Source organism: Dipteris shenzhenensis, chromosome 27, assembly GCF_047967505.1.
Source record: "Dipteris shenzhenensis isolate YYH24624 ecotype China chromosome 27, Dip_SZ_1.0, whole genome shotgun sequence".
In the NCBI taxonomy this organism is placed as follows: domain Eukaryota; kingdom Viridiplantae; phylum Streptophyta; class Polypodiopsida; order Gleicheniales; family Dipteridaceae; genus Dipteris; species Dipteris shenzhenensis.
In genome coordinates, this window is record NC_141622.1 from 40306870 (window position 1) to 40322469 (window position 15600).

At 40.8% G+C, this 15600-nt stretch overlaps 1 protein-coding gene across 1 annotated transcript; it reads right to left on the reverse strand.

Moving 5' to 3' along the window:
* Window positions 1-9266: 9266 nt before the first annotated feature.
* On the reverse strand, window positions 9267-9931 carry LOC147884298 (uncharacterized). Its single transcript, XM_087398174.1, has one exon. It carries the CDS (start codon window positions 9918-9920, stop codon window positions 9267-9269), a length of 654 nt encoding a protein of 217 aa, XP_087254300.1. The 5' UTR covers window positions 9921-9931.
* Between the last annotated feature and the right edge of the window lie 5669 nt (window positions 9932-15600).

Consider the following 15600-nt stretch of genomic DNA (forward strand, 5'->3'; position numbering starts at 1 on the left):
TGGATGGCTTTATTACAATCATGACATCCAAAGAAGCATGGGATATGTTTGCAGCTCTTTATGAGTCTAAGAACACATCTAGGATTCTTACATTGAGAAACCAGATGAACCAAAGTTTTCAAAACAACAATGAAATTGGTCATGCTTATGTAAAACTGATGATCAAGGGTTACAACAATTAACGTGCAGCAGAGTAGGAGAGACTCTAAAGTCTGCACAGATGGTTCAAGTCATCCTGAGTGGACTAGGAGGGGGATACAAGAATCTGGTCCAAAGTGTTGCCATTCAATGGCAAATTCCAACATTGGAAGAAATACAATCATTGTTACTTGGCGAAGAGGTATTGGTGGATTGTCTAGTGTGGGCAGATTGCACATTATTTGGTTTTGTACTCACATGCCGACTTCATTGTAAAGCCTTATTGGCTATTCCTGGCATCTATTGCCACATAAGACTTGTATCAAATTGGATTATATTATAGTTCTATCTTCATCACAGTAGTTTAGATTGCAGTTGATTCAAATAGTTTTTTCATAAGCATTTTGAGTACCATTTTTGCATCATGTTTACCACCAGCAACCTCAATTTGGAGGCATCTCCTTAGTTACACAACTCCAACTATGGCACATGGAAATATTAAATGGAGACCATTGGGAGTATAGATGGGTATATATGTAGACCATCTAGTGCACCTACAGCAACTCCCACCACTACTGGACCACAAGTAGAAGGGTCTAAACCTACACAACCTGTGTTCACACCTATAATAGATCCTATCATTACTAGAGCATGGGTAGATTGAGACAAGAAAGACAAATATGGATATCATTTGATCAAACAAATCATGCAAGATGTCATGTTTGGATGGCTTTAACACAATCATGACATCCAAAGAAGCATGGGATATGTTTGCAGCTCTTTATGAGTCTAAGAACACATCCATGATTCTTACACTGAGAAACCAGATAAACCAAAATTTTTAAAACAGCAATGAAACTGGTCATGCTTATGTACTGATGATCAAGGGTTACAACAATCAACTTGTAGCAGAGCAGAATAGACTCTAAAGTTTGCAGAGATGGTTCAAGTCATCCTGAATGGACTAGGAGGGACTAGGAGGGGGATACAAGAATCTGGTCCAAAGTGTTAGTATTCAAAGGCCAATTCCAACATTGGAAGAAATGCAATCGTTGTTACTTGGTGAAGAGGTATTGGTAGATTGTTCAGTGGGTAGATTGCACATTATTTCATTTTGCACTCACATGCCTTCATTGTAAAGCCTTATTGGCTATTCCGGGCATCTATTGCTACGTAAGACTTGTATAAAATTGGATGATATTATAGTTCTATCTTCACCAATAGTTTAGATTGCAATTGATTTAGATAATGTTTTCACAAGCATTTTGAGTACCATTTTTGCATCATGTTTACCACTAGCAACCTTAGTTTGGAGGCATCTGCTAAGTTAGACAACTCCAACTATGGCACATGGAAATATCAAATGCAAACCATTGGGAGTATACAGATGCTACACCTAGACCATCTAGTGCACCTCCAGCAACTCCCACCACTACTAGACCACATGCAAAAGGGTCTAAACCTACACTAAATGTGCCCACACCTATAGTAGATCCTACCATTACTAGAGCACACCATTGGGAGTATACAGATGGGTCTACACCTAGACCATGTAGTGCACCTCCAGCAACTCCCACCATTGCTAGACCACATGCAGAAGGGTCTAAATCCAATGAGGGCTTTGCACCACATTCAAAGGAAATTCATTGCATCAAATAGCATCAAAAACATCTTTTTGTCCCTTTTTTATGTGTTGTCCTTTAAAAGATAGAATTTCTAACGTTTCTTGTGCCTAATACCATGTATTATTCACAAAAAAATTTACATTTCAACTTACAACCTTTGACGAGTGTAACATAATCATGTGTCGAGTCTAGATTTCAAATTCATTTCTTTATAGCTATGATTGTTTTGATAAGACAAACATAAACATTTTGTTTTTAACATATAGAAATACATGTCTTCATGTCTATGCATATAACGTTCAACTTTAGTTATTACACTTCAAAACAACAAGTTTAGTTTTTCTCATTAAGTTTTACAATTAACATTCCATGTAAGCCACCTAGACCTCAAGTGATAGAAACCATCCAATTTTCTTATCTCTATCAACATAATTGGATGATTATAGATGTGGTATTATACCTATTAATATAGGTGTGCAATGGTAGGTCCCCTTGTCCACGTCTCTCTTTTTCCATGATCATTTGCAATTTCATGGTCTATCAACGAATGTCAATATTTCACACATTGTAGTCCAGTAGCTAGCGATACTTACATTTACAATTATATTAATTTTTAATTTTTAGTATCATTATAGCATAGACTTCATTCATATCTCTTTGAGACAACGTAATATCTTTTTAAGATTTTACAACATTTTCTTTGTTTTAATGTCTATAATACATGACATCTATAGACTATATTGCTACTATAATCTATCAACAATTGTTGCTTTGTTGTTCAATTGTTTCCTTTACTTGGGGATCACCTTGGTGCAATCCTAGTGCAATAGAAAAGTGTGCTGGACAAACAAGGTATCATGATATCTATCATTAAAAATGTAGAAATGGTATGTGTACTACACTTTCCTAAACTCCATGGAGTCTACTAGAAAACTTGTATCACTCAAAGAATCTAGTAGGTGGCCACTGGCTATAGGAGATATGCACCCAAATTGTTATTTGCTTGTTATACTAGTGTGTACTTTACAATTCATCTTGTTCTTCAAAAGAGTAATTTTCAGCAAAATTAATCACAAACATTATTGTGTCCTTGGGAAAATTAGAAAGGCACATCCTAAATTTCTTTTGTTGCAAGTGTCCTATCAAATTGTGAAGCACATGTTTTGGGATGGATTTACTATGTGGTCGGTAGGCTTCTACAGTGGAGTGGTCTTTTATGACAATAGCCATCTCTTCTTGTCTGCTGTTGCTACAACATCAATCATTTCAAATGTCCTTTATTTTATAACGCTAGGGCTATCTTTCTTGAATTCCTTTGGGTAGAAAAATTGCTCCTCCTTCACATACCACACTTTCCATGAATGCAGTCGGTTTGGTGCCACGTAGAATCTCCCTTTGGACAAATTATTGGCTCCCACATAGAACATAGTGTGTTAAACTTGCTTGCCCTTGCAACATATGATGAGGACCCAAGTGGCCAACAAATAAGACATTCACATGTGAGACATGGGCATCTATCTTCTTTAACCAAACTTGTTCTTTGGTGGCTTGGACAGATAGAGATATACTCTACTTCTATTGAAGAAAGCACAATGGACCTTTGGTTTGAGCATGTCCAGGAGATGGCACCTCTTGCAAGTAAGAAAATGTAACCGGATGTGAAATGCCGATCGTCTATGTCACCATCCCAATCAGAATCCATGAACCCAATTAGTTCAGTTGCGGTTGGTTTATAGCGAATTTCGACATCTGCGGTTCCTTTTAGATAGTGCAGAATGCGCTTTGTTGTTTGCCTCAGACCATGAATTGTGTTAGCTTGTTGACTACTTTTGCAATGTCTGGTTGAGTATAGACCATTGCATACATCAGTGAGCCTATCAAACTTTGATAGAGGATGGCACTCATTTGATGACATTCATCATCATTTTGTAGGGACATGTCAAAATAAAATCATGCGTACTATCATCATCATGCAAGACAACAACTCCTTTTCCATTAATGAAAACCTAATTTTTAAACATGCATGACAATTGTACTTAGCTTCATTTTCACATTTGGAATGGCCACTTTTGCACATCACCCTCTTTCTTGGCTACCTTATTAAGGGAGTGGCAATAGTTGAGCAATCCTCCATGTTATAGTTTTCAAGCATGTGCCATATGTACCTCTGTTGGTGGAGCCAAGTGTTACCTACTGGTTGACCACATTGTACTTAGATGCCATGACAGTAGTGAATGGGGTTGGAGTCAGTCATTGGAAAGGCATTTCATAAATTTTATTTGAAGATTTCTAGCTTTGGAAGGTCGTTGTAGATGGTGATCAGATCATCAACACATGACTAGACAATATGAAGGCCTACGAGCTTGAAATATAACAAAAAATGCATGAGATATCGTTGCCGAATGTTGATGTTGAGACTGATCTGTAATCCTAGATCCAACCACTAATCTGCATCAAGTATAGACTGTATTGACATCCATAAGTCCATGCTGAAACACTGAGGTTTCTAGGTTATGCTATTCAATATATCACTTTGACCCTTTTCTTCTACCCCTCCATCGCTGACCCTTGAAAAAAATTGCCAAACATTTTTAGAAATTGTTGTTTGTCTATAAGACAATTGATTACTCACACAATATCATGGATAGGACAACAACCGTAAAAGTAAGTAATGCATGTTACTTTTTGAACATAAAACATCACACTAGAATGTCAAAATTTATGAAATTCCTCGCTCGAACCGTCGCCTCACTCGAACGCAATCGCTCGAATTCTAGTAATCCTCAGATTCAAGCATCTCAAAACCTAGTGGTTGTGCTACATATATCTCGTACTTGAGATGTCCATTCAAAAATGATGATTTGACATCTATATGGAATATTGGCCACTTTTTGTGAGTAGCCTAGGCAAGAAATTCCCTTATAGTGGCCATGCAAGTTGTGGCCCAAGCAAAGGTTTTAGCAAAATCAAAACCTTCAACCTATGAGAATCCATGGACTACCAACCTAGCTTTATACTTTTCTAATGAACCATCAATTTTGTACATTAGCCTTCCAAATCCATTTATACCAATTACCTTCCTATTGGGTAGTCGGTCAACAAGCTCCTAGCTCTACTTTCATTATGCTTTCATATTCAGAGTGCATCACTTCCACTGTGGGTTTGTAAGAGCTTATCTAAAGTGGTTGGCTCTTTCACAATCCCCATTATCTCAACCATCAAGCTCATAGTGACAATGAGGCCCTATGATCTTCTTGCTCCTCTATCCTCTTTGAGCTTTGTGATTCATATGTTGAAGGTTCACCAACCTCGGTCTTTGGATTGTGATAATCAAAGTTTTGTTGTGCCTAGTTCAAAAGTGGCTAACTTTGGGCAGCAACAACAATAGGCTGGCTTAAGCACCCTTGCTCTGAAAAATCCTCATCCTATTTGCTATTGGGTTTTACACACAGTGGATAATCTCTTTGTTTGATGATAAAGTGGGTGGAGACCTTATCCACTAAATATGGTTATTCTGCAAAAACCACATCTTGATTGGTTACACTTTTCTAACATTGGTTACACTTTTCTAACCCTCTGGATCAAATCGTGATTATGCCTTAGATTCTTGGCTATATCCAAGAAAGATACAATTTTCTTACCCTCTGGATCAAATATGGCTATGTCCAAGAAAGATACATTTCTCACACTTGGCCTCAAGCTTTGTCCTGTTAGCATTTAGAATATGCATATAACAATCATATCAATGTTCTAGAATTGGAGACAGAGGGCTTCTTACTAAAGTAAGTCTCATAAGGTGTCATACCCTTAAGTGCCTTGGTGTAGGACTTATTGAGGATGTAGTCTATTACGTTAATTGCCTCTGCCCAAAAAGAGTCTGATATCCCCTTTTCTTTCGTCATGCATCTTGCGATTTCCACCACTGTGTGGTTACAAAATTCAACATCATTTTACTTACGTGTGTGCAAGGTAGTGAGTTGGCACTTAATGCCATGCACCTTGCAATAATCATTGAATTCCCTGAAAGTGAACTCTCCTCCTTGATCTATATGAAGCTTCTTCACCTTCTTCGTGTCTCAATTTCCACAAGCTTATGCCACTCTTTGAATTTGCCAAAAGCATTAGCCTTATCACAAATGAAATATACCCACATTTGCATATCGAAATCATCGACAATCAATGAGAAATAGAAACATCCACCCCAAGCAGTAGTAGACATCTTACCACATAGATCGGCATGTACTAGTTGTAGAGGAGACTTTGCCCGATTACTGCTCTCATGTGGAAATGCCTTCGTTTGTTGCTTGCCCATCATGCAATACTTACGTGGCTCCTGTAAATCTTAAATAGCAAGTAAGAGTGTCACCATCCCTAATTTTTGCATCTCCTTTAGCACGACAAAGCCAATATGGCCAAATATCTCAGGCCAAAGTTTGTTTGTACCTTCACGTGTAGTAGCAGTGGTAGCACTCAACTCAAGCTTTTCCTTGATTTTCTCTCGCCTCCACAAGATGGCCTTATTTAGCACATAGGTTACTCTCTGAGACTTTCACATGCTCTCCATATAGCTCTAAGGGAACCCAGGGTCTCTTTTGAAACACATATCAAATCATTTCTCATTAAATAACTGAAACATGGATGTAAATAGCTTGAGAGTGCCTCGACCATGGACAACTTGAGCAATGTTAGTCACGCTCCATAGTCTATCAAGATGAACGCTACCATTTTCATGAGAAAGCTACTTGAAGACTAGCTGAGATTGTTTATTTGGAAAAAATTGTCATTTTTTCCGCTCTAGACAAAACTGGTTTAAAAAGCGACTGCCCAATTATCTCAAGGCAGGCTTTATTAATGATTCAGACCCGATTTCATCCCAAGGCAAAAATGCAAACATCTTATAATCTAAGACAAAAGAAAAGAGATCATAAGGGTTTCCCTTTAGTTCAGGATTAGAACAGAACCTTGCAATTGCTGCAGAGACCAGAGAGAGAGAGAGAGAGGACATGGGGGGGGGGGATAAACAAAACAGTACGAGATGGTAGCGGCTGTTTTTCTGTTGATGGTGGTGACCTCAAACCAACAAACAAACAGTAACCAACCCACTACAAACATCATTGTCTCTATTTATACACATCCTACCAGGCATAACATTGTCAATGCTAATAAAAAATGTGTGTGAGCATGTCTTGGATCATTAACTGCAATCTAATATCACAAAAGCTTATAGGATGTGGGTCTGGGATTGCAAGAGGGTTGGCCGAACAGGAAACCGAATGCTTTGCTCAGCTTAACATCTCTCTCTCTCTCTCTCTCTCTCTCTCTCTCTCTCTCTCTCTCTGCAAAACCACCAAACTCTCTGTGCACCGTTTGCTTGCCCAATAAGAGCAAGCTGATCTGAGAATCTCTGTGTGACCACAGTATTTCCCCTCCTTCCTCTGCCCAATTCCTGTGGATTTGGCTCTCAAGAGCAGGCTGATTTGAGAATCAATCTCAGTGTGACCACAGTATTTCTCCTCCTTCGCTCATCAGAATTCATTAAAGGTCTGGCAGGACCCACTTGATTGGCCCCACGCAACTCACAAAATCTCTTCATCAACCTGGATCCAAGGCTGTGCAGTCTGGACGCGTTGACACCTTTCTTCTCCCCCTCTCTACTTTCCTGCTACATCAGAGCTGCAGTAATCTGAGGATTACCAAAAAGCGAGCGACAAAAAGCGAGCAAGCCAAAAAAAGCGAGCGATAAAAAACAATAAAAGATTTATAAATCCCCCATTTTAGTAGCAAAAAATAATAACTTATTCAAAAGTGCATATGTTTCCTCAATGCCAGAAGGTTAAACATGCATATAACTTTAAAGCCATTAACACTAATTTCACATCATCCATGAGACAGTTTGTATGTTTAACTTCCAAGTCATTGTTTGTATCAAAGACAAACCCTACTGCAATCAAGTTCTCTCTTTCCACTAGAGTAATTGAGATCATCTTTCCAAGGACTCCTTGCATGGATTAGTCTAGATTCCATGCATATGTAAATGCTTAGGTTTTTTAACTCTGTTCACTCTTGGAACAAAACCCATGTTTCTTTGTTACTGCAAAAATATCCTTCCCTAATGATTTATTCTTACCTCCCACTAATCTTACTAATGCAGCAAATTGGCCACAAATTCATTTTTTGGTGCATTAAATTTTACTAGATGGTGCACAAAGACATGATAATCGTCTAAAGTACGCCTTGCCATTTGATTTGATATGTAACATGACCCTGTTTGGACTTGTAAATCAAAAGATACAGGGATGTGAAAATGTCCTCTTTTGGGCCAAAACAGGGAGCGCGTTAACGCGCTCCCTGTTTTGGCCCAAAAGTGGACATTTTCACATCCCTATATTTTGGCAAGATGTCAACATTTGATTGTTTTGGCCCAAAAGATGAGTTTTTTACATCCCTGCATCTTTTGATTATCCAATATAAATGGCATAATGTTACATATCAAATCAAATGACAAGGCATGATTTAGATGAATATCATGCCTTTTTGCACCATCTAAAAAACTTGTGTGCATCAGAATATAAATTTTGTGACACATAACCACCTTTTTGAATACTTTGTACTTCAAGCAATTATTTTATAAAAAACTTAGACTCTTTCTTTGCTTGCTTGATTTTCCAACCACTTCAACTAATTGTCGCTCGCTTTTTTGGGCTCGCTCGCTTTTTCTCGCTCGCTCTATTGACTGCCTCCAGTAATCTCTATTTGTGGGCTTCCTTTGCTCTACATATGCAAACATCATGGGGCAGCAGAGGCAAGCAACAGTGGCTCGTTAAACTCATTCAAACTGAAGCAAAGCTACCCAATTAGTCCAAAGCAAAGCTACCGATTGATGAAGCGAACCTCCAATCTTCCTTGTATCCTGATGAGAAGGAACAAGCACAAAAAACAGGGGGGATCAAAGTCTTTTTGCTGATGAGAGCCTATGACCTTGCCCCAAACTCACAAAGCGAAAGCACCAACAGAGCTCGGTCTTCAATTGCAAATTAGGAACTCCGAGCAAACAGAGAGGGAAAAGGAGACTCTTAATAGTTTTCTCCCTATAGCACTCCTTCTCATTCTTTACTGCTTAGCGGGCCCTTGAGATTTGGTGGTTGTTCTTCGACGCTCTAGACGTATATCTCTCGCAAGATGATTGTCCAGTGCTCACTCTCCTGCAGCAGGCAAGCATCTCGATTCCCATGGCGGTCATTTTCTCCGGTTCAAGGTCTTTCCCTCCTTGCCAAACACATTTGATGAGAGCATTGCAAGTCAGAGTGTCACAATTGCAACCCTTCTCCATCATTCGAGCAAAAGTAGGGAGCGCCATGATGCCTCGGCCTAGCCAGATATGACACTGTTTAAGTCATTGTGGTTGGCGGGCAACCCATCGCGGTCATTTTCTCCAGCATTTTCAGAGCTTCATCTGTCTTTCCTTCCTTGCCGAGCCGGATGAGAGTATTGAAGGTCACAGTGTCAGAAGTGCACCCCTTCTCCATCATTTGAGTAAAAGTAGAGAGGTGGGCACCCCATGGCGGTCATTTTCTCGAGCAGGTCAAGAACAACATCCATCTTTCCCTTCTTGCCAAACCAATCGATGACAATAGTCCAAGTCACAGTGTTAGGAGTGCACCCCTTCTCCATCATTTGAGTAAAAGTAGAGAGGTGGCCTGCCTTGAACAGGCCATCTATGATGCTGTTATAAGTCACGGTATTTGGTGGGCACCCCATGGCGGTCATTTTCTCCAGCAGGTCAAGAAAAACATCCATCTTTCCCTTCTTGCCAAACCAATCAATGACAGTAGTCCAAGTCACAGTGTTAGGAGTGCACCCCTTCTCCATCATTTGAGTAAAACTAGAGAGGGCCATGTCGCCTCGACCTGCCTTGAACAGGCAATCTATGACGCTATTATAAGTCACGGTGTTTGGAGAGCACCCCATGGCGGTCATTTTCTCCAGCAGGTCAAGAACAACATCCATCTTTTCCTTCTTGCCAAACCAATCAACGACAGTAGTCCAAGTCACAGTGTTAGGAGTGCACCCCTTCTCCATCATTTGAGTAAAAGCAGAGAGGGCTATGTCATCTCGGCCTGCCTTGAGCAGGCCATCTATGACGCTGGTGTAAATCATGGTGTTTGGTGGGCACCTTATGGTGGTCATTTTCTCCAGCAGGTCAAGAATAACATCCATCTTTCCCTTCGCCAACCCAATCGACGACAGTAGTCCAAGTCACAGTGTTAGGAGTGTACCCCTTCTCCATCATTTGAGTAAAAGTAGAGAGGGCCATGTCCCCTTGACCTGCCTTGAATATGCAAGCTATGATGCTGTTATAAGTCATGGTGTTTGGCGAGCATCCCATGGCGGTCATTTTCTCCAGCAAGTCAAGAACAACATCTATCTTTCCCTCCTTGCCAAACCAATTGATGAGAGTATTGCAAGTCACAGTGTCCGGAGTGAACCCCTTCATCATTCGAGTGAAAGTAGAGAGAGCCATCTTGCATTGGCCTGCCTTTAACAAGCCAGATATGACTATGTTATAAGTCACTGTGTTTGGCGAGCATCCTATCGCGGGCATTTTCTCCAACAGTTCAAGAACTTCATATGTCTTTCCCTCCTTGCCAAGTCCATGGATGAGAGTACTGCAAGTGGTAGTGTCATGACGCTTGAGCAGGCCATCCATGACGCTGTTGTAAGTCACGGTGTTTCATGGGCACCCCATGGCAGTCATTTTCTCCATCACGTCAAAAAGAACATCCATCTTTGCCTTCTTGCCAAACCAATCGATGACAGTAGTCCAAGTCACAGTGTTAGGAGTGCACCCCTTCTCCATCATTTGACTAAGAGTAGAGAGGGCTATGTCATCTCGGCCTGCCTTGAGCAGACCATCTATGACGCTGGTGTAAGTCACGGTGTTTAGTGGGCACCCCATGGCTATCATTTTCTCCAGCAGGTCAAGACCAACATCCATCTTTCCCTTCTTGCCATTGACTCTGATAGCATGTTAGCGGAAGTGAGAGAGGGAGAGAGAGAGGAGTGCACACGATATAGCTACCTGTACACTAAGTTGTATTGAACATGAACATGAAGATATACATGTGAGCCACTTAGGGTCAGGGTTAGGGTTAGGGTTTGCTCCTAATGCCCTAGGGGTATGGTGCAATTTACACCATCCTCAACAGTACATCTCAACTGCCTAAGTCTATAGGTACTTAGAGGGTGAGTCCGAGTTAAGACAGCCTCACTCAACTGTTTAATTAGGGTCCTCTAGTTTTGCCTTGTTAGGATCTATACAATCTAGAAGGAGTTGAGTCTAGTGAGTGTGGAACCTCAGCCAAGGCAAGAGACACAGAGAGAGAGAGAGAGAGAGAGACAAAGAGAGAGACAGAGCGAGAGAGAGAGAGAGAGAAAGAGAGAGAGATCATCTATGTTTTGAGTCCACAACTATTTGTGTTTGTACCTCACGTGGATTCTCCATATAATACAAGTGTGTGGATTTCCAAGTACGGGTTTCATTCTATTTCTATATCACTTGTATTGTATCTATATACGTTCTAACACCTATATCCATATGATAGCACCCACGTAGCACAAACGTTTGAGTGGTGTTTCCTTGATGCCTTTTTTTGCAACCTGAGCACCGTGGAAACCCTAGATAGTGAGTAGTCAAAGGCATGCAAGAGAGGGCATCTACCTGCAAGTATTATGAACACACATAAGCTCGAGCATTAAGTCATTAGTCAATGAGCAGTGAGGAAAAGACTGTCAACAATTACCCTCCACATGATCATCCAGGCATACTACCAAGAGGCCAACGGGCAAGCAAAGTCTTTAAACAAGTTCATGTAAACAATAATGAAGAAGCTCACGAATGAGGACCGAATGGATTGGGAGGAGAAGCTTTACTCTACCACATTGGCTTTTCAAATGGCAATCAAGATAGCTACTAGAGTAGACTACATTCAAACTTGTCTATAGGTAGAGGCCATTGTCCCAATGGAATTCTTAGTACTGAGCCTCCAAATTGCCATGTATGAATTGTTGAGTCTAGACGAGTCCCTCTCCCATCAAATGGAGCAACTACAACAACCAGGCGAAGATATGTTTGCCAGTCCTACATTGTAGATGCTGTCTAATAGTATGAGAAAAAAAAATTGGGTGCATGGGCACTCAAAGATATGCATATTTAAAGAAAAGGTTGCAATATTACTATTCCAATTCTACCTAGGACTGCACCTTGGAAAACTTAAATTTTCATGGGCTAGATTGTACGGGATTGTCAAGAGCTTACATCATGGTACATTTTTATCATGCACGATGTAGGGTTAGAATTTCAAGAAGCTAGTTAATGGATATAGGCTTATGCTCTATTTTGGGCCAACGCCCCTTACCCATTTCAAGATGAATCAACAAACTACTAGTTGTCAACTACGCATGTGTGGAGGTAAGCTACCCACCAAGTGAGAGTATGTGCATGTATCCCAAGAGTTACTTAACTACAATTTGTGGGATATTTTTTTCTATCCTAAGTCATGCATGCATTGCCCTAACAAGTCTCTCTTACTCTTCTTTCCACACTTACAATTTAGTCTACTTTTTCATCTTCTCCTCCCAGTTACTCTTTGCACTCATATAGTATGCACCCTTGCTCACCCAGACTTTACTTGCACCCTCTCAAGCTACCTTTTCATAGTTCCTTGTGATCACCATAGCTCTACAGCCCCTTGCCATAGATTATGCCCTAAAACTGTGTGTTGTTGTCTTGCTTACTACCTCTCTTGCGATCACTAAAACTAGCTTCCGCACTCTAGGTTTTGTCTTCCTCACATCTATCATCAACCACATAGTCCTTGAGATAGCCTTGTTTGTTTCCACTATGGTGATAGACAATACACTCAATGAGCTTCATGCAATGGCAACAAGTTCCAAGAGGTGGCTTACAAGACAGCATGCCTCATCGATGCAATAGGCATCGCTTGGGAGATTATGCTTGTCCAACCTAAAGCCACCTATATTCTTGAGTAGCTATTGAAAAGAGAAGTTTTGTGTAGAGGGTTGCCACGATCACCTTTTGGTAGAGCTTGTTCATATGCACCACATCTCCCAATAGATGGATGGCAAGAAGTCACATCTACATCAACACTAGAAGTGGAGGCAATAATTGGCAAAAGGGATAGAGGTGACAAGGGAGAGTTTTTCCTAAACCTCTAGATGTAATACCAAATTGGCACCCTGCTACATGTTCTTTCTAGAGCTTTTTTAGCTCCATAATAAAACCTTCAATGTTTTGCAAGCATCTACGGATGGATACAATGAGCTGAGGAAGGAATGTCATTGTCCTAGGTGCACCTCTTCTTGCAAAGGTTCAAAATAGAGGTGGAAGGAGTGGTAAAGCAAACGTGAAGTCATGGCTCATCCAAATCTTCACTCCTTTCTCGGCAAGCTCCTGACCATGTGAGAAGTCCTAGCACAAAAGAAGGGACCATCTACGACAACAGCAGCATCAACTCTAGCTAGGAAGTTTTGTAACAACTACCCAAGGTCCCATGTCACCCATGGGCAGATAGTCCAAGAGCACTTCAGGCATAGAGGGCTCTTAGAGCACTAGGACAAACTTAGTCTCTATCTAAAAGTAGAAGCCATTGCCGATTCTTGGATGAAAGACCCCAAGAAAGCACGCACTGGTTGGAAATGCCATATAACTGGACAAAAGTGCACTTGGCATTGGCACTAGCTCCCCTCCATTGACTGCTATGGATGTGGCTCCTCAGAATCCACACCCTTAGTGTCATGCCATTCCAAGTTATTATGGAAGTGGATGATTGAAATGTTGCCTGCAGATGTGCCTAATATGTATCCAAATTCATCTAAACCTAGTCAAACAACTAGACAGAGGTTGAGAAGCTCGAAGATAACATTGGATGACTCAATTTGGAATTCATCATCGAGAACAAGGAGGTTTATATGGAAAACAAACCATGGGAATTTTGGGGGGAATAATTGAAAAAAAACCTTGTAGCATGGAGAGATTCTTAGATGATGGCCATAGCAAAAACATATACAATGGGAAACAATAGACAATCAAGCATGCACACATTTTATGGAGCCCTAGCTATGTGCTTACACCAACCTGTGAGAAAGGGGAAGTAGTTGATTGAAAGTCGATCTATAGAAGGCCATGAGAAAGGGGAAGTAGTCGATTGCAAAACCTATGACCATTCCAATGGATGTTTGAACATGTTGGCAACTTTGGCCCAAGAACAATCGATGGAAGATCTGGCTATCTGGATCTTGAAGGAGCAACTGGCCGCCTCTAGTAAAGCCACAATGTTGCAAACAACCAAGTGGCTGAAATGCAATGTGGCCTAGAAGAAGAAGCATCATCGCAATACTAAGATGGTCAAGAAATAATGGTTGGAGATCTAAAGCCTCATGGTGCAACTTGATGTCCTATGAAACCAACTTTAAACCCATAGGCGTCAGCCATCGTTGGTCGACCCGATCCACTCAAACAGTCCACCTTTGACTCCACCAACTCTGATAACTCACTGCAAAAGAAGCTTGGGCACCTTGATGCAAGTGGAGAATCTGACCGCCAAAAAGGCACCCTTGCAAGAACATGTATGTGACTCATAGGCACATGTATGTGAATTGTAATAATAATTTCATGAACTTTCCCATGATTGGAGCTAGACTCATACAAGATCTGATGAAGAAATAGTGTCAACAGGGTCATTGGCTAAATGCACTCTGTCAAGCATTCTTGGGCATCCGACGCCTTGCCAATCTGTTGGTAGCAACCAAAATTCCACAACCATTGTGGTGCGAGCCTATTTTTGGCTTTATGCAAGGTCAGGCATAACCCCTATCCCATTGCCGCAACTGCCACTTCCACTTACTATTCTTGTTCCTATTCCTATTCTTGTCCCTATTCCTATTCTTGTTTGTGTTCCAGCTCCTGCTCCTAGTCCCCTTGATGGACCTCCAGATGAAGACCTTGAAGAATTGGAATGACTCTCAATGCACGTCAACTCCTCATTCAAGTAGAAGGTGCTGACAAGCTGGTTGATTTCAACCTAGAGGGTTCTAGTTTTGACAATCTAATAGACAATTTGGGGAAATATTTTCCCAACCTCCACCGCTTCCTCAGTGCAAAAAGCTGATAGGGAGGAAAGATGAGTTAGGAAGTTATACTCAAACTTCCAAACCATCCACTCTATGATCCTCTACCTAACTTCAACACAACATCTTTCAGTAATTTCGAGTTCAAGTCAACAATTTCTTATTCCACTACGATTGCAAATGTTTCTTATTCCACTGCGATTGCAAATGTTGGACAAATTCATACACAGCAGCAGATGACCACCCAATGGACCAACAGATATTTCAAAGTGCAAGACATCTTTTGAAGGACCTGACCCCAAGGGGCATTAAGCCTGATTACCATTGTGATCTTCAATGTAATTATCTATATAGGCTTAATCCTTGTTTGCCCATTGGCATCCTTTTTGGCATTGTGCACATTATTTCAAGCCTTGTAAAGCCTCTTGGCTATTCCCCGCATCATTTTCCACAAGCCTTGTGACAGATCATATTATATATTGTAGTTCTATCTTCACCAACAGTTCAAATTTTAGTTGACACAGTCAGTGTTTTGCAGTTGATTCAGACAGTGATTTCACAAACACTTTGAGTACATTTCTTGCACCATGTCTATGACTAGCAACCTCAATTTGGAGGCATCTACTAAGCTAGACAACTCTAATTATGGCACATGGAAATACCGAATGGAGACCCATTCTTGTACTTCAGG

Coding starts and splice junctions, on each gene's coding strand:
- LOC147884298 (XM_087398174.1), bottom strand. CDS start 9,920: ATGATTTACACCAGCGTCATAGATGGCCTGCTCAAGGCAGGCCGAGAT.